The 27,393-nt window shown below is 37.8% G+C and overlaps 1 protein-coding gene and 1 non-coding gene across 2 annotated transcripts; one reads left to right on the forward strand and one right to left on the reverse strand.

Annotated features, from left to right (window-relative positions):
* Nucleotides 1-3,493: 3,493 nt before the first annotated feature.
* Glo1 (glyoxalase I) lies at nucleotides 3,494-22,882 on the forward strand. The gene is made up of 6 exons (XM_076858776.1): nucleotides 3,494-3,681; nucleotides 10,649-10,731; nucleotides 13,441-13,581; nucleotides 15,090-15,157; nucleotides 15,832-15,921; nucleotides 20,606-22,882. The coding sequence occupies exons 1-6, from the start codon at nucleotides 3,601-3,603 to the stop codon at nucleotides 20,698-20,700; spliced, it is 558 nt and encodes a 185-aa protein (XP_076714891.1). The 5' UTR covers nucleotides 3,494-3,600; the 3' UTR covers nucleotides 20,701-22,882.
* LOC143402646 (U6 spliceosomal RNA) lies at nucleotides 19,815-19,917 on the reverse strand. Its single transcript, XR_013091725.1, has one exon. It is a non-coding gene; the product is annotated as a U6 spliceosomal RNA (small nuclear RNA).
* Nucleotides 22,883-27,393: the final 4,511 nt, after the last annotated feature.

Below are 27,393 nucleotides of genomic sequence, written 5' to 3' on the forward strand. Positions count from 1 at the left end.
AATTTAGTAGCTGAAAATAACACACATTACCTCACAGACCAGATAGAAAGGTCTAGCTGGGGTGTCTTTCAAGGCCAAAATTAAGGGACCTACAGAAGCAACAGTCTTCTCGAAGCTCTCTTGGGGAGGACCCACTTCCAAGTTCACTGGTGGCTGCTGGCAGTCCTGTCCTCACTGGCCATGGACTAGAGACATCAGTCCCTGCCATAGGATCTCTCCACAGCATTGCTCACAAAGTGGTCACTTGCTTATCCTTTGGGTGATATAACAGAAAAACAAAGAGAGCACCTAACACAAGAGTCATAGCCTTTTAAAATCTCAGAAGTGACATACCATCTCTTCTGTCATATTATTCTGTATAAGAAGTGAGTCACTAAATCCCATTCATACTCAAGCGGAGGGAATTAAACAAAAGCCTGAATATCAAGAGGTGAAGATTCTCAGCTGTCTACTACAATTTCCATGTATTTGGCTATAATAGTGTCCTTACCATACTGTGTTAATAACTGTAGCTTTATACCAACTCTTGTTATCTGGTACTGTATGTTTCCCTACTTAATTATTCTTCAGTACGCCTTGCCTAGTTTGAACTTTAAAAACAGAATCTAGACCAGATTATTCAGTTTAATGAAAAACTCTTTCAGGATGTTTATTGGAATTGTATTACATTAATGGATTAATTTGTAAATTGATATTTATGATATGGAGTCTTCCTATCCATTTATATGTGTTATCCCTCACATATTCTGAGAAGGTCACTAAAGGAGTTAGAGGGGAAAAAATTTGAGGTGTGGAGGGTTTGTGTATTGCCTCAATTCCTGAGACTAATAGATTTCAGGCCTATCTCCATGTTGAAGTTCTTTAGTCCTACTCCACTGAGTTTTGATGAAATACACTCAGTAATTTAATAGTAGGCATGCACCAAATTTCTGTTGAAGTTCGTATCCTGCCCATCTTGGTCAGTTTCAGCCAGTCAGTCCTAATCCAGGCTGCCAATTACAGTTCCTTCATCACAGAAGTAAGCACAGGGCCTCAGCCAGATCAAGCCTGCTCCTTCTTGGATATTATTAAACTAGAATTCAGGGAAGAGGTTCACTTGCTCTCCCACTGAGAGGCTGTCAGTTGCCTGATTTGCAGAGATAGTATGTCTTGAAAAAAATGAAGTTGAGAGTCATGCGACATTCGACATTCGTCACTTATGGCTGGAGTGGTTCGTGCTGGTAGTTGGTGGTGCGGTGCAGACCTTTTAGGAACCAACAGCTTGAGCTCTTTGCAGCACCATGGAGCCAGAGCAGATGCTGGAAGGACAGATGCAGGTTGCAGAAGTAAAGAGGTGACAAAGTATGAAGAGTGGAGGAGAGGAGATACACAGGGAACAAGGGCTGTCTTGTTATGTAGAAGTCTGCCAGCAATAGCCACCTATTAGAAATTTGTATCTGGGCTGATGTCAGACTCCAGTCTCTGACTGTGAAAAGATCTTTCTATGTAGAAAAGGGGGTATCAGATACACAATCATGTTTATGTCTGCTGGCAGTATGTCATTAATTTAGATTTTCTTTACTGACATAATTTCTCCTATGAAAGGGGAGCCTTTCAAAGCCATGCCTGTAGTCCAGAGGTATACAGTTTCTCTGACATACTCAAAATATGCCAAACAAATATATTTCGAAGTCCTGTTGTAGGGGACAGATGAGGCAGGGCACCAAAGATAGCAGGAAACAATTTTATTTGGCTGCAGCCAGGTTCAGAGGATACAGCTTTTGCTGTAATCAATTAACCCCTGAATCTAGAGTTCAGGTAGTTTCAAAATTTTATACCCAGCATTTAAGGGGAGGGGCTCAGAAGTTCACAGACTGCAGAAGTTCACATAAAAGCAGCTTTTTCTTTCACTGTTCTGGGCAAGTGGTTAGATGCAGGGCAGGCTGAAAGAATAGGATAACCTGGGCACTCAAACTCCCCTCTGTCTGGTTCTCAAGGCTGAACACTCAACACCTACCACCCCCCACCCCCCACTCCCCCCGCCCCAAGGCTGAACACTTAACCCCCTTTATGCCAACAAGGCAGCTTTCAAACCCAAAGACCCTATTAGATTTAGGCAGCACAGCAGAAGGGCTGTAAAAACCTTCTCCTGCTGGGCTCTTTCTCTCTCTCTCTTCTTCTTTCTCACTGCTGCAATAAAGATCTCTTGGTCCCTCCAAGAGTGTTGTGGTCACTTTCCTTTCACAAGTTAACCCTTCAAGGACAACATCTGAAGAGGGGACAGCTTCTTCTCCCTTTTCTCTCCTCCCCCTGCCAGCTACTACCATGGAGCCCAACTGGAAACTTCTTGAAATGTAGATAGCTCTGTGAAGCTCCAGCTCAAGGCCAGAGGCCTCGAAAAAAATAGAGCAACAGGAAAATAGGAATACATTGAACTCTTTTGTACAGACTCTTTGCTGGTAGTCTTAAAATCAATTATGGTAAAGATTTCTGGAGAAGCTTAATTAAGATTATCTTTGGAGGAGGGGGTGCCACTACAGTCCCACATAGTCAAATCATGACTCCTCTATCTCATTTAATTCTCATCAAATCCTTCAGGATATAACAGGAGTCTAATAATACTTAAAATATAAATCTTGCTGTTCAACCACTGACAGCTTATTTTAAAACTGACACCCCAATACACACCTTTTCTCCTCCCTTTCCCCTTCCCTAGCCTCTGGGGAAGCTAGACATTCTTTTCTTCAGCCAAGTTACAGCTTACTGTCCACAGGAATGAAGAAATCCTGAGCTGGGAGTTGGCACCAACAAATCTACAAAACTGCTTTCTCACATACTTTATATATAAAGATATGAAAATTTGTGCATTGTATGTGTAATAAGAATTTTAATGCATTCCGCTGTCGTGTATTCAAAAAAATAAAATCAATTAAAAAAAAAACACCGCTCTCTCAAAGCTACCACTTGGATGTGAATTGACTCCTGGCACATGTGGAGTTTGGCATTTGTACCCCCTATTTAAAAGTTCATGGCTTTCAGTATCAGGATCAATAATTATTACAAGCTTCTAGAACTAAAATAGAATGGGACCAAAACTTGAACATGGGTTTTTCCACTAAACCAGAGTTGTTTTACTTATCCTGGTCTGCTTAAATTGAGAAAATAAACTTCTGATCTTTATAATTTAAAAAGAATAACTCCTAATCCTCACTTTACATCAGATCCCTATTTTCTATAAAATTGCCGCCCTGACGTACAGAGGGTTACCGAACTTTCATAACTAAACATAAGCAAAATTAGGTTATTTGTAATACAATTGCTGCCTCCCAGCAGTAGATTTCCCTCCAACCCCCGCCTTAAGAGCGGGCCTCCGTCCTGCGCACTGCACCTTGGGAGTTGTAGTCTCTAGGCACAGAGCCCTGTGGTCGGAGGCGTTGACTCACAGAGACCCAATCAGAAGATAGCCCACAGCTCTCTGCGTGGCGATTGGCTGAAGTCTGCGACCACCTCCCAGCGGCGCCGTCGCGCTGTCTCTAGCGGAGGCTGCCTAGAGGCTGGGTAAGAGGGTGTTGGTGGCCCTCGGTTCCCGGGTTTCATCGTCGGTGATATTGCAGCGCAGCCATGGCAGAACCGCAGCCCGCGACCGGCCTCACTGACGAGGTCGCCCTCAGTTGCTGTTCCGACCCGGATCCTAGCACCAAGGTGGGCACTGGGCCTCCTCGCGCGTCCGGGCCCGGGGGAGCGGATCCCGGGACTCCGCAAGGCATTTGAACCCCATTCGGCCGGCCCTGCGCGGACGGGGCGTGTGCTGGGAAGAGGGATAATGGAGTCCAATCCCAGGGACCCTGAGATCGGCTAAGAATGGAGGGGATCCCTTACATCAGGTTGTTTCAAAAACCTGCGACCCTACTTCATTAACTTGTTTATTTTGGGACGGCATTTAGAAGCCAAGCCAAACGAGGGTCAGGTTCCTTGTCCATGGATGTGACCGTTCCCCAAGTCAGTCGCCATGGCTGATAGAGGATCAGTTTCAAACTTCTAGTCATAGGTTCAAAGGTGTGTCTATGCTGGGACCTTGTGGCTGCGATCATTTTCTGTAGTCGCTCCCGACTCCAGCTTCACTCTCATTTTACAGTTGTGACCCTGGGAGAAAAATGACCTGTTGCAGATTTAGGCTTTCACTTAACATACTATTCTGAGTCAGTGTAACTCACTCAGGTGTGGTGCCTCCTGCACTGCCAAGCTAGACACGTCATCTGCTTGGGAAATTTATTCCTGTGGTTATCAATGTCAGTAAATGTCTATGTGTTCATTTAATTGCATCACTTAAAAGTTTCTTGAAGAGTGAATATGGGGGGACTGGGGTTGTGGCTCAGTGGTAGAACACTTGCCTCGCACATGTGAGGCACTGGGTTTGCTCTTCAGCACCAAATAAATAAAGATATTGTGTCCATCTACAACTAAAAAAAAAAAAAAATTGAGAAGCTGGGATTGTGTCTCAGTGGTAGAGAGCTCACCTAGCACAGGCGGGACCCGGGTTGGATCCTCAGCACCACATAAAAATAAAGGCATTGTGTTGTGTCCATCTATACCTAAAAAATAAATATTAAAAAAAAGAAAAGAAAAAAAATTGAAAAAAAAGTTAGTAAAAGAAGAATGAATATGGGCATTACGCAGATCTCTAAGAGAGGCCCATAGATTGCCAATGACTTGGGTCCCTACTTGTCCTTTGCCTTCAAGGCAGTCACATACCTCTGATTACTAAAGTTTTTAACTTTTGGTCCCCATATAGGAAAAAAGTGTTAATCACTGCAAAATTAAGGGGGAAGGAAAAAAAGTGTGTGTGTGTGTGTGTGTGTATACCCTCTCACACCCCTCTCACTTATGTATCACTTAATACCTAGTTATTTTATAATATAGATTGAGTTATTCCCAGATAAATGAGCATTTTATGTGCTGGGTTATTACAAATAAACACACACCAACAAACAGATTTAAGGGATGGTTTAGTACTGGGCTATTTAAAACAAAAAAATATTCCAGTGGCTGCAAGTCTAGCTCAGTGGTAGAGAGCATTCTAAGCATGCATGAGGCCTTGTGTGCAATCCTTGGCATAAATAAATAAATTCTGGGGAGTCTTTATAAATATATTAAATATGCTTCCTTGCATCTTAAGTTACATTCCTTATTAGCTAAATTTCTCTTGATGATTTGGAGTAATCATTTTTTTTTTTTTTTTTGATCAGTAACTTTTGGTACCATGGACATAAAATGGAATACATTATACTAATACTAAAGTACTTTAAGAAAAAATGGAATACATAATATTTTTTAAATATTTTTTTTAGTCATAGACACAATACCTTTATTTTATTTATTTGTTTTTATGTTGTGCTAAGGATTGAACCCAGTGCCTCACACATGCAAGACAAATGCTCTACCAACTGAGCCACAACCCCAGCCCTGGAATACATAATATTAATACTATTTGTATGTATTTAGTGTGTGAAGCCTTGGGTTGGTGGCTTAAGTACATTACTTAATTTAGTCCTCATAAAGTCTTTATAGGAATGCATAATTATCTCCATTTTAAAAATATTTTTTAGTTGTAAACACATCTTTTATTCGTTTATTTATATGAGGTGCTGAGGATTGAACCCAGGGCCTCACACATGCCAGGCAAGTGCTATACCACTGAGCCACAATTCCAGCCCCTAATTATCTCCATTTTACAGATGAGGAGACTTAGAGAAGTGTTGAGTGTCTTGCCCAGGAAAGAGCCCACATTCCCAACCCCTACCTTATCTGCTTCTGGAATACTGACTCAAGAAATAATTTTGGAATATTCCATGAAGGAGGGGGGGAAACCCCTTAATAAATGCATTTTGGACAGACTAGGAGGATAGGCAAGGTGAGGTCTCCTCCCTTTACCAAACATACACCAACTCTAAAGTAAGATGGATCTGGGTGGGCATTCTAGGGGAAGAGAGCATTTTGGCAAGAATGTGGTAGTGTGACAGATGCAATGAAGAGCATGTCCTAAGGAGTTAATTAAATATTTTTGGTTGAAATTCAGGTTATCCAGGCAACAGTGGAGAAGGCCAGCATGGTAGATTGGAGATAGAACATGAAGAGAACCTTGAATGTCATGCATAAGAGAGTTTGTGTAGGTAGGGAGAATGATCCAGGACTTTGTAGGGTAGGTTAGAAGGATCCAAGTCTGGATGTGATGAGGTCATTTAAGCTCTTCCAGAAGGTGAGATAAGTGATGCAGGTCTGATTTGGGAAGCAGAGAGCAGCAAGGGCAGAAAGTCAACTAGTTTACTGAACATTTGCGGCATCTTCATCTTGAGGGCACATCAAAGAATACACAGCTGCACCACATCTTGGTGGTCTTATTTGGCTCAAGAGACCTAATTTCTCTTTGCAAATGGTGATCCCTGATGACCATTTTTTTTATTATTTCCATCAGAGTGCTTTGATAGAATACACAATGTCTTTAATGTTGCAATTATGTCTTCAGTTGTACTACCAATGTCAACTTCACATCATTCTGTAGATATATCTCACACGTGCATGGCTCCATATATATATATGTGTATATATATATATATATATATATATATATATATATATATATATAAAATATATACACACATATAATTATTATTATTTTTAATGTGTCTCATCTGATTGGTAGGGCATGGTATCCAAGGAAATGTTTACTGTTGGTGACACTTGAACTAAGTTTTGTTAATTAAGGAGGTAACCAGGTAGAGTTGGATGAAGAGTAATGAACAGGAAGAAGAAAGAGGGACAATGGCAGGATAGATGGCTGACTGTTCTAGACTCAGTATATATAAAAACACAATGACATCAGTGAACTGAGGCAGAGAATGAAGTTTTAGGTAGTGGGAGTTGAAGTATACAAAATACTCACTTGGGAGATGCAAAGAAAAATTGAGGATTCTTAATATGTTTCCTTGTTTTCTTACCTATAAAAATTTCTACTTGGCAAATAGTGTGTATGTATTATATATTTATATTATACATATATATTTATATCTTATATTTATTTATATACTGTATATTATATTTTTTTTGTTTTCAGGACCTTATGTGTGCTAAGCATATGCTCTGATGCTTATCCATACTCCAACCCAGTGTCATACTGGTATATTCATATTGGTATATTAGACAAGTATGTAATTAAAATAAATACACATTTATTGGGGGTACACCCATTTTTTAAGTGATAAGGTATGAAATTGTAAATGCTTGAGATAAAAGATGAGGTTAAAGACGTATACAGTAACCATATATGCTGCTTTTTCCCAAAGTGTTGAAAAACTACTGAAGGATTGATTTATTTGTGATGGTGGGGATTGGGTATTGAACATAGGGCTTTACACACTAGGCAAGTAGCTATCACAGAGCTAGGTCCCTAGCCTGAAGGATTGTCTTTTTTTAACCCAGAAATGACAGAAATGGATTTTTCTTATAGAAAGATCACTCTGAATTTCATTTAAGTAAGTTGATTGTCCAGGCAGGAACTTGTAAATACCTGAGCAAGGTAATGGTCATTAGGGAGACCAGGAGGAGAAAGATTCCAAGAGAGATTAAGCAGACAGGTAAATAGAGTGCTTGGTTTGGGGAAGGAATGTTGAGGGAGGAATCAGGGAGAATTCAAGTGTCTGACTTGGGCTAACAAGGGGTAGTTGAGACATTGACTCTTGGCAGTATAGGAAGAAGTGTTTGTTTGGGCTGTAATGAATTTGAAGTTCTAACCCAAGTGGAAATGATGAGTAGGTGCAGGATGTGTAAGTTCATAGCTGAAGATAGAGGTATGGGCTGGAGAATACAGATTTGGGGAATCAGTAGCAATAGTCAGTAGTGGATACTCTGGGTGTTTGTTTTATAATAACAGCAGCGGCAAGATACATAGTAAGCAGAGTAGCTCGCTTTGGACCCAGTGTTATGCTAAGCACTTTCATGCATTATTCCCTTTACATTTCAGCTCAAACATAACAGCTAGAAACTGTAATGATCCTCATTCTAAAGATGTGGAAGCAGGTTCAAGGAAAGTATTGATTTACTCAAGGTTTCAGTTGTAAAGCCAGCATTCAACCATGTTGCCTCTCAAAAATAATTCCTCTCACATTTGTGTATTTTTTTTTCTTTTCTTTGCATGAGAAATGAAAGACCTCATGATACTAAAGAAAAGCCCAATAATATTGGATGCAGGTTGGTGAGAAGTATATTATCTCATAGCTCTGTAGGTTAGAAGTTTGACATGGGTCATACTCGCTTAAACTGAAGGTATTGACAGGGCTGTGTTCCTTATTAGAGGCTCAAAAGAATCTGCTTCCAAACTCAGATTGTTCCCTGGATTCAATTGCTTTTCAGTTGTAGGGTGAGGTCCCGAGTTCCTTGTGGGCTATCAGTTGTTGGAGTGGGGATGGAAGAGATCTGTCTTTACTTCCTTCTATCTGTACCCCTGCATCTCACAGCCAGCACCTGTAGGTCAGTGCCTCACCTTGGCATCTCTCTGGCTTCCCCTGCTGCCCGCCTCTCTTCTGCTGCCTTTTCATATGTCTCTTCTGTCTTTTCATACGTCTTGCCTCTCTCCTCTGTTTTTAAGGTCTCATGTGATTACATGGAACCTATCTAGATAATCTAGGCCAATCTCCCTGTTTTAAAGCCAACTCACTAATAACCTTAATTCCATCTGCAAAGCCCTTGACAGTTAATGTTTGATAGAATAATTAGAGACCTCTTTAGGATTTAGTCCTTGCCTGCAACTCCCTGGCCAAGTGCCAAGTTTAGCTGGGGAGGACAGCTTGCCCCAAGGAGGCCTGCCAAATAGACCCTTTGAACTCACCTCTGGTCTGGCCTGAAAAAGCACACAGATTTCTCTAGAGTTGTCCTCCCCCAGCAAACATTGTAATTGACAGGGAAACAGCAGTCACTCGCATTACTTGGGAAGGGAGATGTTTTTGTACTGTTCTCGGTGCCTTGTTTTAATCTATGCTTAGACAACCATAAATTCTATTTCCGGTCTCTTCATTGCAGCCACAGAATGACTCTGTAGGTGTTTTTTGTGGCTGGGTGAGGAGGGAACCAAGGCCTAGCTAGTGCCCAGATACTGGGAGCCATTTTTCTCTTTCTCAACTGTACACTAAACGTGAGTCCTCTAGGAGGCCAGCTCCTGACTGAGGAAAGCAACCTGAATGCTCTGGAAACATGGAACCTCAGAGCCAGCTCACTTGTGTGTGATTATACGCTATGAATAAAGAATTTAATTCTTATATTAATTTAAGGTTGGTTTTAATAAGATATAGTAGTTTTCAAGCTAGTTTTGTCTTAAATGAGAATGTTTTTAGTTGTAGATGGACACAATATCTTTATTTTATTTATTTATTTTTTTTTTATGTGGTGCTGAGGATCGAACCCAGGGCCTCACACATGCTAGGCAAGCACTCTAACACTGAGCCACAACCTCAACTGTAACACTTGTATTTAAAAAAAAAAAAAAAATTGTAGTTGTAGGTAGACAGCATGCCTTTATGGTGCTAAGAATCTAACCCAATGTTACACACATGCTAGGCAAGCATTCTGCCACTAAACTAAAGCCCCAGCCCCTACATTTGTATTTTATGTAATATGAGTTACAGGAGAGAGATGATGGTAACTGCAAAGAGAGTAGTGAGAGTTTTCAGACCTGTTTTTGGAAGGTACCTATGGTAAAAAGAGACCTGAACTTAAAATCGGGAGGCTGGAACAATTAATTTAATCATTTGGAATCAGCCTCACATCTATAAAACTGGGATGAGTTTTTACAAAGACAAACCCCTAAGCCAAATGTTACTGTTAATGCTAACAGTTAATCTTATTTCCATCAGTTTATATGCACTATCATTTTATCAGTCAAGCCTTCTGTTTCCTGATGTGGAAATTATAGTTTCACAAAGGTGTTAGAGACAGTAGCTTTTTACCTTTTAGTTATGCCTGGCATGCGCACGGCGCTGGGTTTGATCCTTGGCACCATATACAAATAAAGATGTTGTGTCCGCCAAAAACTAAAAAAATAAATATTAAAAATTCTCTCTCTCTCTCTTAAAAAAAAAAAGAAGTCTTGGTTCAGCTTGTGGAAAGGCAGCCTAGAATAAGGGTTGTAAGTAGTTTCTTTGGGAAATGATCATAGAAAGCTCTGTGGTTTGGGGAAGGGTGGCCTACAGTAGTGTTTGCTTGTGATCACTGTGGGCACCTGGGATTCCATCCCTCTGAGGAACTGTGTGGAGCATGCCTCAGAATTGTCCCACCAAGGAGCAAGAAAGCCACATCTTTGCTATACCCTTGTTTGAGGGTAACCCTGGAGATACAAACTTCTTGGCACTTCAAGGCTGCCACATTGGGACCTGCAACAAGAAAGCACTGCTGGGCAGAGCCACAGGAGCTTGTGGGTGATAGGAATGTTTCCAGGCAGTTTTCGTAGTAGGCTGAAGGGACAAAGGTGTTTTCTTTCTTTCTTTCTTTCTTTCTTTCTTTCTTTCTTTCTTTCATTGTATTACAATGGTGGACTGTCTGTATCTTGTTATAAAAAACACAATTAATGTTGGTAATGCATGGTAAAAATTAAAGGTTTTTAGTATATTCTGTTTTTCTTTAGGATTTTCTGTTGCAACAGACCATGATGCGAATTAAGGATCCTAAGAAGTCATTGGATTTTTATACTAGAGTCCTTGGAATGACGTAAGACCATTTATTGGAACCTTATTGTTTAAATACATAGCTTTGCCAATATAGGTAATGCTTTCAGGCCCATTTAAAAATTGTAGTTTGTTTCAAAAGTAACAAAAGTTCTTTAGGTAAGGAGTCTGTAAGGAGTTCTGAATAAATGGGGTTTAGATTAACTTCCCTTTCTTTATTCCAGCCTGGCTTAGTGGCAACAAAAGGCATAAATACTTTCATTTTCTCCAAATTCTTTTCTCTTTGAGAGCTGCCTGCTAAATCCTTAATAATATTCAGACCCTTTTTGATGTTCTGACCACTTTTAACCTATTGTTAACTTCAGAAAACATATATATGAGGACATTTTACTCAGAAAATGAATGGTTTTACTTAAAATTGGCCCTCTTCCAATTTTATAGACTACATTCTATTTTACTGAACAGGTAAAAGCCACTGCTCTTTTAATCCTTAAAGCATATTTACTTATTTACACTAACCCTCCAGCTTTATTGTGGTATAATTGATAGTTTTTTTTTTCCTTGATTTCTTTTTCCTCTAAGTAACATGAGTTTTTTGTTTATGATACTACAGATACATAAAGAATAAAATTAGGGCTGGGGTTGTAGCTCAGTGGTAGAGCACTTGCCTAGCACATGTGAGGAACTGGGTTCAATCCTTAGCACCACGTAAAATAAACAAACAAAAAAAAGGTATTGTGTCCATCTACAACTAAAAAAAAATTTATGAAAAGAATAAAATTAAATGATCTTTAATTTACTGCCTAGATGCTCTCCACCAACATTGAGAGAATAATTTAAGTAATACAGTAGGTTTGTTTAGAAAATCTAACCAGTTTAGAAAAACACAAGATGAAAAATGATAAGTTTCTTTCCCTCTGTCCTCCCTAAAGATAACTGATCTTATAGTTTCTTTGATTTTGTCCGGCATGTGTTTATGGCATATTTAAAGGGCATAATGAACACAGATTTATTGGATACTTGCTATTTGCCAGGCACTTCTCCCATTATTTTCTCTAGTCTTTACAGTAGGTGTTTGAGTAGCTCATATCCCCATTTTTGCAGGTGAAAAAAGCAAAGCTTAACGATGGAAGTTGCTGTCCCAAATCCCACAGTTGGCACATGGCAGAGCTGGAAATTGAATCTATGTCCAGTTGACTCCAGTGTTGACCTTATTTTTTTTAATGTTTTTTTTAGTTCTCGATGGACCTTTATTTTATTTGTTTATTAATATGTGGTACTGAGAATCGAACCCAGTGCCTCACACATGCTAGGCAAATGCTATACCACTGAGCCACAACCCCAGCCCCAGCGTAGACCTTATTTTAAAAAGCCTCCAAGTAGGATGCAACTTGACAATGACCTAAAGATATCCTCTTCTGGGGAAAATCAAGTTACAGCAGGTTCATTTGTTTCAGTTGCCAACTGATTGGCAGGTAAGGCTTGTGCACTTGACTTCAGGAGGTACAAAGATAGTTTGTCATGATTAGACTGTTTGAGGTGTCTGATACTTTATTTATAAGCATATTGGAGTAAATCTTACTTGTGGTAAGTCTGTAATGGATCTGATTGGACCAAGGCATGTACCTAGCAGTGATAATCAAATGAAAGATTTAGAGCAAAACTCTAGCAACTTTCCTTTTGATGTGCTTCAACCATCTGTACTTGTTGATTATGAACCAGGTCATCTTCAAGCATTTAATCCTCAGTAATTGAAAGAAAATGGCATTACATACATTCTCATTCTATTCTGCTCCTTGCAAAATAATCCTACATTCTTTAAACTCACTTTATAAGCTGTAACTTCAGTTATCTTTTTTAAAACCTCAGAATTCACTGTTTCGCTCATATCAAGTGTCTCCTTCCCCACTGACTCTTTCCTTTCATCCTACAAACATGCTTAAGCCTTCTAGAAGGATTGTTGCCCTACTTTCTTGCCTCATGGAGACACCATGCTTGCTGCTGTTTTACCTGCTCACCGCCCCTGTCTCTCCCAAGTCCAATGAGATGCAGCTTCTGCTCTACACTGTTGAAACTGCTCTCACAGGACCTTGCTGTATTTCTTGACCTTCTCTTAGTCCTACTTCTGTTTCACCCTTTTGCAGTATTTGCTACTGTTAGCTGCTTTATCTTATTGTTGATGTTCCCATCTTCTGTGATAATAATCTGTCATTTTTCCTTCTCTCATACCACCTGTCCTCAATTTTATTTCCTAGAAATTCTGGCATAGTAAGAACTCACTAAATGTATGTATTTAAATATCTATAGCGCATATTTGAAAGAATAGAGTAATGCATTGTATCGTTCACTAAAAAGAAACAAAATTATCTCTTTCCATTTATAAACGAGCACTACAATTCCAATTAAATTTCATTAAAATTGAAGATTGATGAATTACAAAAGTTTTCTTTTATTTTTATATTTCCTTGATATTTACAGAGGGTGATGGTCCTTTCCTTGTTTGTTTTGTTTTTGTGGTGCTGGGGATTGAGCCCAGGGTCTTGCACATGTTAGGCAAGCACTCTTCCACTGAGTTCCATCCCCAGCCCTAATTAGGTGTTTTTAAATAAGATTTTTTTCACTTGCTTTTTCCATTCAGATAGTTTTCCTATATACATAGCTCTTATTTATAGAACTTGAGTATTGGGTTATGTTGATTTTAGTATGAATCAACCTTTCCTTCATGAATTAGTCTTGTTTTATTTAATTTCAGGCTAATTCAAAAATTAGATTTTCCTACTATGAATTTTTCACTCTATTTCTTGGCTTATGAGGATAAAAATGACTTTCCTAAAGATAAAAATGAAAAAATGGCATGGGTATTCTCCAGAAAAGCTACACTTGAACTGACACAGTGAGTATATTTTTATCTTTCTATGTATTCTAAATTTTCTTAAGTTTTTTTCTTTTGTTACTGTGTTTTGTTTTGTTTTTTTATTTGTTTGGTTTTTTTGCTTATTTATCAGTTTAATTCAAATTGTAACAACATGTTTGAGTATTTTTATATGGATCTTCCCGTCTGGTCTTTGTTTTATGGTATAGATAGGATAAATGTCTTTCAGAGAATTTAAGATCCTGAAATAGTAAGATATTTGCCAAACTATAATTTACTAATGTTTAGAGACTACAACTAAAATCATCCATCATTCAAAATTTTGTTCTTTTGTAGTTTTGCTGCATTTTTGATCCAGAAATGTTACATAATATGTTCCCTTAAAAAGTCATCAAACCATTTTTGTAACAATTAACATTAAAATTTTAAGATAGTTTGTCAGGTCCTGTGGCACATGCCTGTAATTCCCGCAATGAAGGAGGCTGAGGCAGGAGGATTGCAGGTTCAAGCACAGCCTCAGCAACCTAGTGAGGCCCTAAGCAACATAGCAAGACCCTGTCTCAACATAAAAAATAAAACGGGTTGGGAGGTATTTTTATAATTTCAACACTTAAAAAATGTAGGAAGAAGGGCTGGGGATATAATTCAGTTGGTAGAGTGCTTGCCTTACATGTACAGGCCCCGGGTTCAATCCCCAGCACCACACGCATACACACATTAAAAAAAAAAAAAACTAGAAAGAAAAGAGGTATTTCCACCCCCTTTTTCCTTATTATTTTTTTAACTTTGTTTTTCTGTACTCTTTAACAACTTCCAAAAGAGCATTTGTTTTAAAATGTGTGATTTAATGTGTATCTGATTTAAAACAAAGTTTTTCTATCAGACAGGCCTAGATAGGGGTCTTAAGCACTAACACTAATTCTATTGACCCTAAAAAATTCCCTAAAGTGGCAGGCTCATTTATAAAATGGAACTATTCAAGTCTGGGCCATGGAGCTGTTTTGAGGGTTAAATGAAATATAAAGTACTGAGGATAATAAATAATAGTTGTTGTTATTTTTGTTATTGTTCTTATTCAGATGCCTGATTTTAAAATCTTCTTAATCTAATTAAAATCATAAAATCATACTTTAATGATTACTCTCTGCAGTTGAAAATGTGATATTTGTAGTAGCAGGGGTTAGGCCAAATATGTAGAGTAGCATATACACATGGCAAGAGTTTAAAGACAGGAATTTCTTCTCAGAATATCAGTTCTATAACCTGGTGCAGTGGTACATGCATGTAATTCCCTTGGGAAGCTGAGGCAGGAGGATTATAAGTTCAAGACCAGCCTCAGCAACTTAGTGAGGCCCTAAGCAACTTAGTAAGACCTGTCTCAAAATTAAAAAAAAAAAAAAAAAAAGGTTGGGAATGTGATTAAGCACCCCTGGGTTCAATCCCTCATACAAAAAAAAAAAAAATATATATATATATATAATCTTTTCTATAGAACAGAACTGAAAGTTATATTTTCCCTTCTTTTGTAGCAATTGGGGTACTGAAAATGATGAGACTCAGAGTTACCACAATGGCAATTCAGACCCTCGGGGATTTGGTATGTTTGTCTGTTTATATGTAATGTGGGTTTGTTGATTTTACATGAGATCCATACTTAAAATTATAGTAAACCTAAAACATCAACAAATAATTAACAAATAAAATCAGTTTATTAGAGGTATGTTTTATTTCCACAAATCTTATTTAGGAATTATATAATTTCACAGTAAATATACTCATAACAGTTTTACTTTTAAGTCTCTATATTCTATTTTCAGTTGACTTTTTAATTAAAAAAAAAACTATGGTTATTAGAATCTCAATTTCTGTTAGTATGCACTTCTGTCTTGATTTAAAATTTGTCAATTCAAGATGACAGGATTACAGACTTCAGTTGGCTACTGTATAGTTAATGCCAACAATATACTTACTAAGCATGATTCTTTTTTGTATAGATTATTCTTAACAGAACTATATGTGAGGTAGTATTGGTTTATTTTAAGTATCATATCCTTTATAATTATTCTATTATACCCAGCTAGTCAGTCTACATTTGTTCTTTATGAGATTTTGAACCTAGTTGACTCAGTTTGCTTTCAAATGTTATGTTTTTGAAATACACAAGTTTCAGAAGCCACCATGGCACTTGGAGACCCTGGTATAATTATATCTTCCTTCTCTCTGTATTTTTCTTTTTTCTTTTTTTGGTGTGTGTCGGGGGTGTCATCTAAGGTCACATTGGAATTGCTGTTCCTGATGTATATGGAGCTTGTAAAAGATTTGAAGAACTGGGAGTTAAATTTGTGAAGAAACCTGATGATGGTGAGTCTTACTGATTTCATGCCTTTCTTTAATTAAATAATATTTATAAGCATCCACAGAGGGCACGGTTACAGTAAAATCCTTTTAGCTACAGGTAATGGAAGTTGACATCAGTCAATTTAAGGCAAGAAGGAAAATTATTAGAATACCTTGTTATCTTAGAAAAATGGAAGACAGGGTGGCTTCATAAGGGACTAGACATAGGATCTGGAGAGCTATCAAAAACCTAGGCTTGGGGATGTGGCTCAAGCGGTAGCTCACTCGCCTGGCATGCGTGCGGCCCGGGTTCAATCCTCACCACCACGTACAAACAAAGATGTTGTGTCCACCGAAAACTAAGAAAATAAATATTAAAAAAAAAAAAAAAAAAACCTAGGCTCTTTTTCCCACCCTATAACCCTATCACATTCTTTCTTTGGCCACCACCTTTCACTATCTCAGGGTTTAACTGGGGTCATCCAAAAATAAGTTTAAGCTGGGCGCAGTGGCACACACCTGTAATCCCAGCTGTGCAGGAGGCTGAGACAGGAGGAGAATCGCCAGTTCAAACTCATCCTCAGCAACTTAGTGAAGCCCTAAGCAAGGCAATGAGACCTTGTCTCTAAATAAAATACAAAATAGGGCTGGGGATGTGGTTCAGTGGTTAAGTTCCCTTGGGTTCAATCCCCAGTACCGACCCCCCTCAAACAAAAATGAGTTTGTTTTATTTGATATTAACATAACAATACCAGGTCTCTTTAGTTAATTATTGTCTAGTATTTCTTTTTAGTACTTTAAAACCTTTGTATGTACTTATATTTTAGGTATGTCTCTTGAAATAGTATTTATCTGGGTTTTGTTTGATTTGCATGTATTGTGATTATTTTACTTGGGATCTGTTTCTGCCATCAAAATTTATTATTTTAAGTTAAAATGTTCATTATTTTATTTTAACCTTTTTTAAAAAATTAAAGTATTTAACATCCATATCTCTTCCCCTATAAGAAAATAACTTATTCCCCTCAACCCCCATCATGTCACATTACATAGACTGGGATATTATTGATTCATATTTTCTTTTTCTTTGATTGTGGTATTTTTAAAAATAGCATTAAATACATTAAGGTATTTTGAAAATCTTTTCTGCATATATCTCTTGTAGCATCTTTTGAATTTCTCTGTCCATATATATATATATATATATATATGCATATATATTTTTTATATATATATCCCATATATATACTTTAGTTATAGATGGACACAATACCTTTGTTTTATTTATTTATTTTTATGTGGTGCTGAGGATCAAACCCATATTTTAGGCAAGCACAGTACTACTGAGCTACAGCCTCAGCCCCTTTTGTCTCTTTTTATGAGTACCTCAACCAAAACTGTTTTCCAAAGGTATTTGAGGGAAAACTTTTGAGACTTTGTATGTCCAAGAATCATCTTTTTATATGAATGACAGTTTTGTTGAAAATCCTAGGTTTGTTTTCTTTCAATCTTGAAATACTACTCCATTGCTGGTTTGCATAGTTTTACAGTTCAAAAATATACTGTCAATCTGTTTGGGTTTCTTTATATATAGTGTATTCTGTGTTATTCTGGAAGTTTTTATATTCTTCATTACTATGCCTTCTTTCTAGAGATATTTCCTCAAACTGATATACCAGTTAACTAATTATTCCCCAAATGTATCTGTTCTGCTATTTAACTCAACTATTTTTTTTTGTAAAGAGAGAGAGAGAGGGGGGAGAGAGAATTTTTTAATATATATTTTCCAGTTTTCGGCAGACACAACCTCTTTGTATGTGGTGCTGAGGATCAAACCTGGGCCTCACACATGCCAGGCGAGCGCGCTACCGCTTGAGCCACATCCCCAGCCCTCAACTATTGTGTTTTTAATCTATTATTTTTTTTTTTGGTCCCTTATTTTTGCTTGGTTCCTTTAATATTTTCTTGTTCTTGTTTCATGTTGGTAATATTATTTCATATTGTCCATCAATTTTACATGTTTTAATAAGGCTTTGAACTTGCAATCTTCCTGCTTCATCCTCCTGAGCTGCTGGGATTATAGACATGTGCCACCATGCCCAGCTATAATTTTATATAAAAAATACACACACACACACACACACACACACACACACATACATATATTCAATTGTTATGTTCTTTAAATTCTTGTTATTTGACCTCTAAACTTACAAACACACACACACACACACACACACACACACACACACACAACCCTACAGTTGTTTGCTATTTCAGTCTGTCGTATAGTGTGAATAGAGGAAGTCCTGTCCTTAACAACCTGAATGATGTTAAGAAAATGGGCAGGGTAAGCCAGGGCTGAAATTCCTCGGAACCTGGAAATGAGTCAAACTCTTTACATGCCCCACAACAACTCTTTCCAACTTTGTCCCTAAGGGAAAAGCAGTATTAGTAGGAAATCCTTCTGAGATTGTCATTCCCTAGCCCTGGGCATGTGGAAGTGGGTAGGAAGATGAGGTAGTCCCTTTCTCAGGTCCTCATAAGCTAAGTTTTCTGTGCCATCCATATTTAATCCTGAGGCTGTTAACCAATTATTTGAGCCCCCAAGTGTAAGGGCAGGTGCCGATGCCCCAGGTGCTGAGGGGAGCAAAAGCAAAGCTCCTGCTTATTCTCCCACAATTGTAATGTACTTCCTTCTGGTCTGACCCACAGAGACTAGGTTAAAATAGTCACTCTACCCCGCTTCCACCTGTTCTTCTCATCCATCCCCCCTGAGATCCTCACTTTTCCCCCCAATGTTTTCCATTTGTATCCTTTTGGGTTAGGCTTGGAGAAAGCATCCAGGGAAAGGAGTCAAATCAATTCAGCATCTTGGTCCCAAAATAAATTTCTCAGGTTACATTTTTACATGTAAGCAAACAACTCTGACCTGTTAGCCTTTCCATCCCAGTTACGAATTTCTGGGAGAAAGAATCTGATTGTCAGATTTATGTGACTCAAGTCTGTAGGTATTTTTGATTGTATAGGTAGGACACACTATCTGCTCTCTTAAGCACCTTCCTATTTTCATCTTTAAAATAATGTGGGGATGGTGCGTGCCTGTAATCCCAGTTGTTTAGGAGTCTGAGACAGGAGGATCGTGAGTTCAAAGTCAGCCTCAGGAACTAAGCAAGGCCTTAAGTAACTCAGCAAGATCCTGTCTCTAAAATAAAATACAAAAAAAGTGCTTTGGATGTGGTTCAGTGGTAAACACCCCTGGGTTTGCTCCTGGGTACATAAAAATAAAAATAAATGGCACTTGCACGATGGTGCATACCTGTAATCCCAGCATCCTGGGAGGCTGAAGCATTAGGATCACAATTTCAAAGCCAGCCTCAGCAACTTAGCAAGGACCTGAGCAACTTAGCAAGACCTTATCTCAAAAAGACAAAAAAAACAAACAAACAAACAAACAAAAAAAACAAGCTGGGGATGCGGCTCAGAAGTTAAGCACCTCTTGGTTCAATCCCTGGTACCCCAAAATAATACTAACATTATTATTATTTGTGACTGCTGAATTGGTGTTATGAACTGTATCATGAAGATGAGGTAAACACTTGATACCTAACAAATGTTTCAGTCCCATGGTTTATTTTAGGAAAGCTTGTTTTCAGCTGTGTGTGGAAAATAACATTTTAGTTATTATGAAAAACATAAATTTGGGCAACACTGACAAGATAGAATTTTTTCTATGCTATTGGGGATTAAACCCAGGAGTGCTCTACAACTGAGCTACATTAATAGCCCTTTTAATTTTTTATTTTGAGGCAGGGTCTCACTAAGTTGCCCAGGCTAGCTTCAAACTTGTGATCCTCCTGTCTCAGCCTCCTGAGTTGCTGGGATTACAGGTGGTCCAGCACAATATAGAATTTCTTTTAAAAAATAAATAGTTCACAAATTTACATATCATTCCTGTGCAGGGGCTATGCTAATCTCTATCATTCTAATTTTTAGTATATGTACTACCAAAGTAAGCACACAATATAGAATTTTTTTTTTTTTTTTTTTTTTTTTTTGGTGCTGGGGATTGAACCCAGGGCCTTGTACATGTGAGGCAGGCACTCTACCAATTGAGCTGTATCCTCAGCCCCACAGTATAGAATTTTTTAAAAGTATAAAACTATAGGGGCTGGGGCTGTAGCTCGGTGGTAGAATGCTTGCCTTGCAGGTGTGAGGCCCTGGGTTCAATTCTCAGCACCACATAAAAATAAATAAATAAATAAAGATATTGTGTTCATCTACAACTTAAAAAAAATTAAAACTACAAATATGGTTGTGGTTGTGGTTCAGTGGTAGAGCACTTGCCTAGCATGTATGAGGCACTGGGTTCGATTCTTAGCACCATATAAATAAAAATAAATAAAAACAAAGGTCCATTGACAACTAAAATTTTTTTTTAAAACCTACAGACAAAATAGTGTATTTTTAAATGTAAATTAAAATTTGAATTAATAAAACTATTTAAAAAAATTTTTTTTTAGTTGTCAGTGTACCTTTATTTATATATGGTGCTGAGAATCGAACCCAGTGCCTCACACATGCTAGGCAAGCTCTCTACCACTGAACCACAACCCCAGCCTGATAAAACTATTTTTAATTTACAAGGCTTTTGTTTGTTTGATTGTTTTTTTGAGTTTTTCCAGTAATGAAAAATTTTAATTTACAGGTAAAATGAAAGGTCTGGCATTTATTCAAGATCCTGATGGTTACTGGATTGAAATTTTGAATCCAAACAAAATAGCAGCAACTATTAGTTCATGAGAATGCTCCTTTTACGATGTCAGTGAAGATGGCGATAAGGAAGAAAACAATACGACTCAAGATATCAGATACCAGAAGCATCTAGAACTGATGGATCATTGTTCCAGTTCAAATTATTCTTTAGTCTATTTCACTTTCCTTTTTCAGCTGTGTTTTTCCACCTAAGTGATCATTCTAGTTTTAAAGTAGTGCTTTATCTTATGACCTTGAATGTAGTTCTGTAACTTTACTTTTTAGGCAATAATTATAACAATTCCCTTTAGAGGCTGCCTTTGCTGCCTTCTGTCTCCTAAATATTACTTTTCTTCAGGTCTGCCTTTGAATTATCATCTTTTGAAAAAGAAACATTTATCATTTTTTTGTGGTGGTTATCTTCTGGGGTTTCAATTCCTCAGAAAAAACTTTTTACAATGGAAAGTAAAGAACACTGAACAAAAATGAATCTTCATGTGTACTTCAAACAGTATAAAGTGTTTATTTTACAAAAGAGAAGGTACTCTTGAGAGCAATTCAGAATCGTGCTGACAGGGATACTGATAGAAAAACTAATTTCTTTTTTATTTAAAATACTTTTAAGATTCAAGGACTAACCTCATTTATTTGGGATTAGGGAGGAGGGAGGGAATAATATTTACTAGGTACCATGCCTCAGACTAAGCTCTAATATACTGTACATCACTTAATACTCTAGTATTAAGACTAGACATGTTGCTTTAGTTAACATTTTTGCTGCTGTGACTAAAAGACATGACAAGAATTTTAGAGGAGGAAAAGTTTTATTTAGTGCTCATGGTTTCAGAGGTCTCAGTCCATAGATGACCAACTTCATTGTCCTGGGCCCAACGTGAGATGGAACATCATGACCAAAAGGTGTGGAAGATGAAAGCAGCTCAGGCCCGCAATCAGGAAGCAGAGAGCTCTGCTCACCAGCAACAAAAGACAAACCCCAAAGGAACATCCCCTCCCTCTTCCAGCCACACCTTACCTGCCTACAGTTACCACCCAGTTAATCCAGATCAGTGAATTATTCATACTCTGATTAGGTTAAGGCTCTACAGTCATTTCACCTCTAAACTTTCTTGCATTGTCTCACCCATGAGCTTTTGGGGGACACCTCATATCTAAACCATAACACATGTAAAATATAATGAATTGAAGGCAATATGAATAGGCTCAAGTACTCAAGATCTCATTATTATTTTTACTATTTAGATTATGCCTCAAAATTCCTCACCATGCCTCCTGCACTAGTATCTTATTGTAAAACCTTCAGTGAGTTTGCACACTGTGCTCTTAACTCTTGGGCCTGAGTACCACAATGAGGATGGAAGCTTAGAAGTCTATAAGACAGGCTACCCTACACACAATTACTCCTGCATGGGTGATACCCAACTCACAAGGAGTCTTCCCTACCCCATGGTCTTTATGCTTCTAGTAATCACATTATACTCACTGGTAGCATAACTTAGTTATCAGAAATCAGCTCTGTAGTCTTCCCTCCTATGATTGATGGTTGGCTAGATTTCAAAAAATCATAGTGATTTTGAAAATGTCTTATGGCCCAGAGAATAAAAACATCCAGTTTGTGGTTTAGATTTTCTGTAGACTGTAGTGGAAGACCTTTGGATAGGCCATGCCAATTATTCTTGCACTGCTAGAAAAACTTTACATTTCCTTTTTAGATGAAATGTAATTTGTATGAGCAATTTAAACAAACAGCTGAAATAAAATTTTAGATAAGACCGTTTAATTTGTAAACTTCTTTCAATCAAGTTCTTTCTTCCAAAAGGCTGTCCTTAGTACTGAAAGGATTTGAAATGGCTTGCAAGGTCATTCTGAACTGGGAGTAGTCACAATTGTATACAGCCTGTTAACCAGGTAGTTTGTATAGGTAAAGAAGGTGGGAATTACAAGAATAAGATCATAAAAAAAAAAAAAAAAAAAAAGAAGGGTGGGAAGAGGAAAGGAAATAAGGAATAAAGGATTGTGGCAGGAAAGTACACAGAGAAGAAAAATCAGATATCAAAATGTGAGTCACAGAAACTTAAGAAAACCATTTTCAGTGTTGAATGCTACAATTGTCAAATGGAAGCCCTCTTAGATCCATAAATTCAATAATTTCAAACCTTATTTCCAGGAAAAGAAGATTTCTCTACTTGCTAAATAAATCTTGCCAAAGACAGTTCTTGTTTATTCATTCCTATATGCATTGAAAAAAAATATTGTATAAGCAAGCCTTCCTAGGGATTAGAACAATTCACCTCCAAATTAACTTGCCTGACAAGTGGTGACAGGAATACGCAAACCAGAGGACAAGAAGTTTTCTTCTATGATTAGACAGTGTACTGTGGCTTAAGGTCAGTGTGGAGTCATGGCCCATGAGCCCTACTGGGCTGAGACTGGGACTCCATTATTATACAGGTGGTTTGAATATTGAGCTGATGGGTGAGCAGTAATCATTTGTGGTCTCCCCACACAGTATTTTGACTAGGATTTGCTTAACACTGTGTTTTAGGTCATGCTGCTATAACAAAAATACCATGGACTAGAAGGCTTAAACAATAAACATTTATTTCTCACAGTTTAGAAGGCTGAGAGGTCCATGATAAAGCACCAGCAAGCAGACCCAGGGATAGGTGAGGATCCCTTTCTTGGCTTGTAGATAGGCAACTTCACACTGCCAAGAGAAATCATCTCATGTCTTTTAAAAGAACACTATTCCTGGGCTGAGGTTATGGCTAGCCTAGACATGCGAGGGCCTGGGTTTGATCCTCAGCACCACATAAAAATAAATAAATAAAACAAAGGTATTGTGTCAACTGCAACCAAAAAATATTTAAAACAAGAACACTATTCCCTTTGGCTTGGGATGTGGAGGCAGGGGATTATGAATTCAAAGCCAGTCTCAGCAACCAGCGAGGCACTAAGCAACTCAGATCATGTCTCTAAAATGCAAAATAGGGCTGGGAATGTGGCTCAGTGGTTGAGTGCCCCTGAGTTCAATCCCCAGTAACAAAACACCATTCAGGAAGGCTCTGCCCTCCTAGCCTAATTACCTCCCCAAAGCCCCAAAGAATTTGGGGGGAAGTTATGGATGAGGTGATGCTTGTTAAGTTTCTCCAACACAGTTATTCACCCATCCCCTTTCTGTACTCTTGAAAGGAAGCCCTCACCTATGGAGGAATTGTACTTCAACTCCTTGAGAAGAAGAAATAGGGTTGTGTTGTTTTCTATATTCAGTGGGACTTCCCAAGACTGTGCAGGCCATTGCTGGATGTTCAAAATCCCTGCTCGCAATTCACCAGAAACCAGTAGTGAAACCAACTGAAAATGTCCAAGTTTCCATAATAACCCCTAGGGGTCAGTACTGCCCTATTGAGAACCACTGATACAAGATTTCCAATTCTGGTCTGTCTCTCCCTCCCTCCCTCCCTCCCTCCCTCCCTCCCTCCCTCTCTCTCTCTCTCTCTCTCTCTCTCTCTCTCTCTCAATATTTTTTAGTTGTAGGTGGACACAACACCTTTATTTTTTACCTTTTATATTTTAACCCTTTATTTTTTGTGGTGCTGAAGATCAAACCCAGTGCCTCATGCATGCTAGGTGAGCGCTTTACCTCTGAGCCACAACCCCAACCCCCAATTCTGGTTTCTTTAAAGTGGAGCATAAATTTAAAGCATTTACAAAGGATTGTGAGTGCAGAATCCATACTGTTATGCTTTCCTCCTGATTTACATATGATTTTCACATCTAACTCAGCAGCAATTTATATGAGCCATTTGCCTTGGAGAGTTCTGTAAAATGTTCAACTTTCTTTTCATATGAACTTGTTTGAGGAATGTAGCTCAGTAGTAGAGTGCTTGCTTAGCATAGGTGGGGCCCTGGATTTGATCCCCAGCCCTGCAAAGCGGGGGAAGAAACACTTAAGTTCATTTTTAATGTTTTATATAACATCTCATTAAATTATATACTTAAAATTTTTTTTTAGTTGTAGTTGGACACAATACCTTTATTTAATTTATTTATTCATATATGGTGCTGGGGATCGAACCCAGGGCCTCTCACATGCTAGGTGAGTGCTCTACTGCTAAGCCCCAATCCCAGCCCCTAAATTATATACTTCTATAATGGCAAAGATAACTGGATTGAATATGTTTGTATTTGTATGGACACAGTTGACAACTCATCCACAAATCAGAGATGGAGCTATCCAGAGAGGACAACCAGTTACAGTTAACTCAGCCTTTCAATTCTCAGTTCTTTACTGAAGAAATGGCGAATCAGATTAGTAATTGGGTAAGAGGAAATTATATTGATAGAATTTATACTATAAATGCATAAGTTTGAGTCCCACAATATTAGCAAAGATTATAGAAGTTTTTTTTTTTATGCCAATATCCAAGACTGCTGCAGAGGTAATGGAATAGGCAGTTTCATAGACTTCAAACTGTTTACACATTTCATTTTGCAGTAGGTTTCAAGAGTTCAAAGACTAAAATGTCCAGATCCTTTTACTGGATAATACTGTGATATTCTAGGAATTCTGTTTCCTAGAAAATGGTCAGATTTCTATTTCTAAAATATATACAATGTGTTGCTTGTGTTATTTTCTAGCAACAAAAAATTAGAAATAAAAGCCCCAAATGGAGAAATAGTTAACATTTGTAGTACCCATAATAATAGAATATCATCTATTCTAACATGACTTAAGCACTTTGTGCTTGATTTAAACACTATTTAAAGCTCTATTTAAACACCTGTGCCTTCAAAGAACACTTAAAAACATAGAAAAATGCACCTGAGACAGTAAACATTCTACCCTTAATCTCAGCGGCTCAGGAGGCTGAGGCAGGAGAATGGCGAGCTCAAAGCTAGCCTTAGCAATTTAGCGAGACCCTAAGCAACTTAGTGAGACCCTATAAGTAAAATATTTTTAAAAAGGGCTGGGGGTGTATCTCAGTGATTAAGCATTCCTGGCTTCAATCCCTGGTATCAAAAAAAAAAAAAAAAAAATACTTGGAGGGAAAAATACCAAGTTGTTGTGGTTAACCCTGGCTGCTGAGATTACCAAAGATTTTATTTCTTTCCTGGTATTTTTCTGTATTTTCCAAATTCTTTAAAATGGTCAAGTATCATTTTTATAATCTGAAAAATTGATAAGAAATATTGTTTAATATGCTAACATTTATATTATTTACCTTTTGATTTAAATTAGATATTTTAACAAATATGCATTTTGTCTGCCACTCACATGTCTTTTCAGGATGATAATATTAAAAATTGGAAGATACATTTATATTAAGGTATTCAAAAACTCTTACAAGACTTACAATTCTCATGACCAAGTTCAATTGACATTCAAAATTTGTTTAATCATTTAAACATAATTTTTAAGTATTATAAAAGTTGAATGAAACATGTAAAACCCATAAAGTTGGCATTATATATATATATATATATATATATATATATATATATATATATAATATTTATTTTTTAGCTATAGTTGGACACAATATCTTTATTTCACTTATATTTATTTTTACGTGGTGCTGAGGATCAAACCCAGGGTGTCGCACGTGCAAGGCGAATGCTCTACCACTGAGCCACAACTCAGCATTATATTTTTTCCACATTTCCTTAGTTGACTGATTCTGAAGAAACTTTCTTTTGTTACAATTTGGTAGCCACCAACCTACCAAACAATATTTTATTTAAGAAAATGCAGCTAACATATATCAAAAACCTACATAGCATAGTCATCTTACCAGTATTTTAGACAGCCTCCCTACTTCAAGGTAGCTGCTGTACTAGCATCAGCATCACCTTGGAGCTGATTGAAAATTAAGAATTTCAGTCTTCACCTCTGCCTTACTGAATCAGAAATCTGTATTTTTCATAGAATCTCCAGGTGATAGATATGGACAATAAAGTTTGAGAAGCACTATTTTACAGAGTCCTATCACCAGCATCAGCAAAACTGTTTACCTCCAAAAATACAAATTCGTTTCTCCCATTATTACATAGTGAAGCACATTATTTGTAGCAATGAATTACAGGGGGTGTGTCTAATCCACAAACACAAGGGTGTAAGAAGCAGGAATTTTCTTTATTCTAATTATGCATAAAGCTCCCCATTTTTTGAGGGGTTAAAAACTAAGTTTCAGTAAATACAGGATCTCTCCTGCTACTTTCCTCTGGGGGAAAATCTTAAATTCTTGAAGGTTGGAGGAAGGTAAGCATGTAGTCTTCCTAGGTGAACCATCCCACTGGCATTTGCTAAAATGACAGTTAATGGCTCCAGGAAAGACAGGACCTCCTTTCAGGGGAAGTAATACAGCCAAGCTAGCTCTCAGTTTTACAGGGTAAACAGCCGTACCAGAGAATTAGGAGTTAAGGGTGCACCAGTCTCCAAGTTCATGGGAATGATAATGCCAGGAGATGGAAGGTGGGAGGTTATGTGGTCAGCAGAAAAGTCAGCTCTGAATATAATAATATTAAAAACCTCAGATGAGAAGGACAATTCCAGGTGTGAGGGGCAAACCCATGTGTAGACTCTCACCAAAGTAACCCAATAACCTTCACCTTATTAGCATAGTAAAATGCACAGCCCTAGGTGGAGATTTAAGATGGTAAGGAGACAGACAACACATGAAGAAGCACGATGAAGAGGTGCGCAGGCGCCCCTCAATTCCC

The sequence above is a fragment of the Callospermophilus lateralis genome, chromosome 6 (assembly GCF_048772815.1).
Source record: "Callospermophilus lateralis isolate mCalLat2 chromosome 6, mCalLat2.hap1, whole genome shotgun sequence".
Classification (NCBI taxonomy): domain Eukaryota; kingdom Metazoa; phylum Chordata; class Mammalia; order Rodentia; family Sciuridae; genus Callospermophilus; species Callospermophilus lateralis.

What these genes read in the sequence shown, in the direction of transcription:
- Glo1 (XM_076858776.1), top strand. Translation starts at nt 3,601, where the DNA reads ATGGCAGAACCGCAGCCCGCGACCGGCCTCACTGACGAGGTCGCCCTC. An exon ending in GCTACACTTGAACTGACACA is followed by an intron (nt 13,582 to 15,089) that starts GTGAGTATATTT and finishes CTTCTTTTGTAG; the next exon opens with CAATTGGGGTACTGAAAATG. An exon ending in TTCAGACCCTCGGGGATTTG is followed by an intron (nt 15,158 to 15,831) that starts GTATGTTTGTCT and finishes GTGTCATCTAAG; the next exon opens with GTCACATTGGAATTGCTGTT.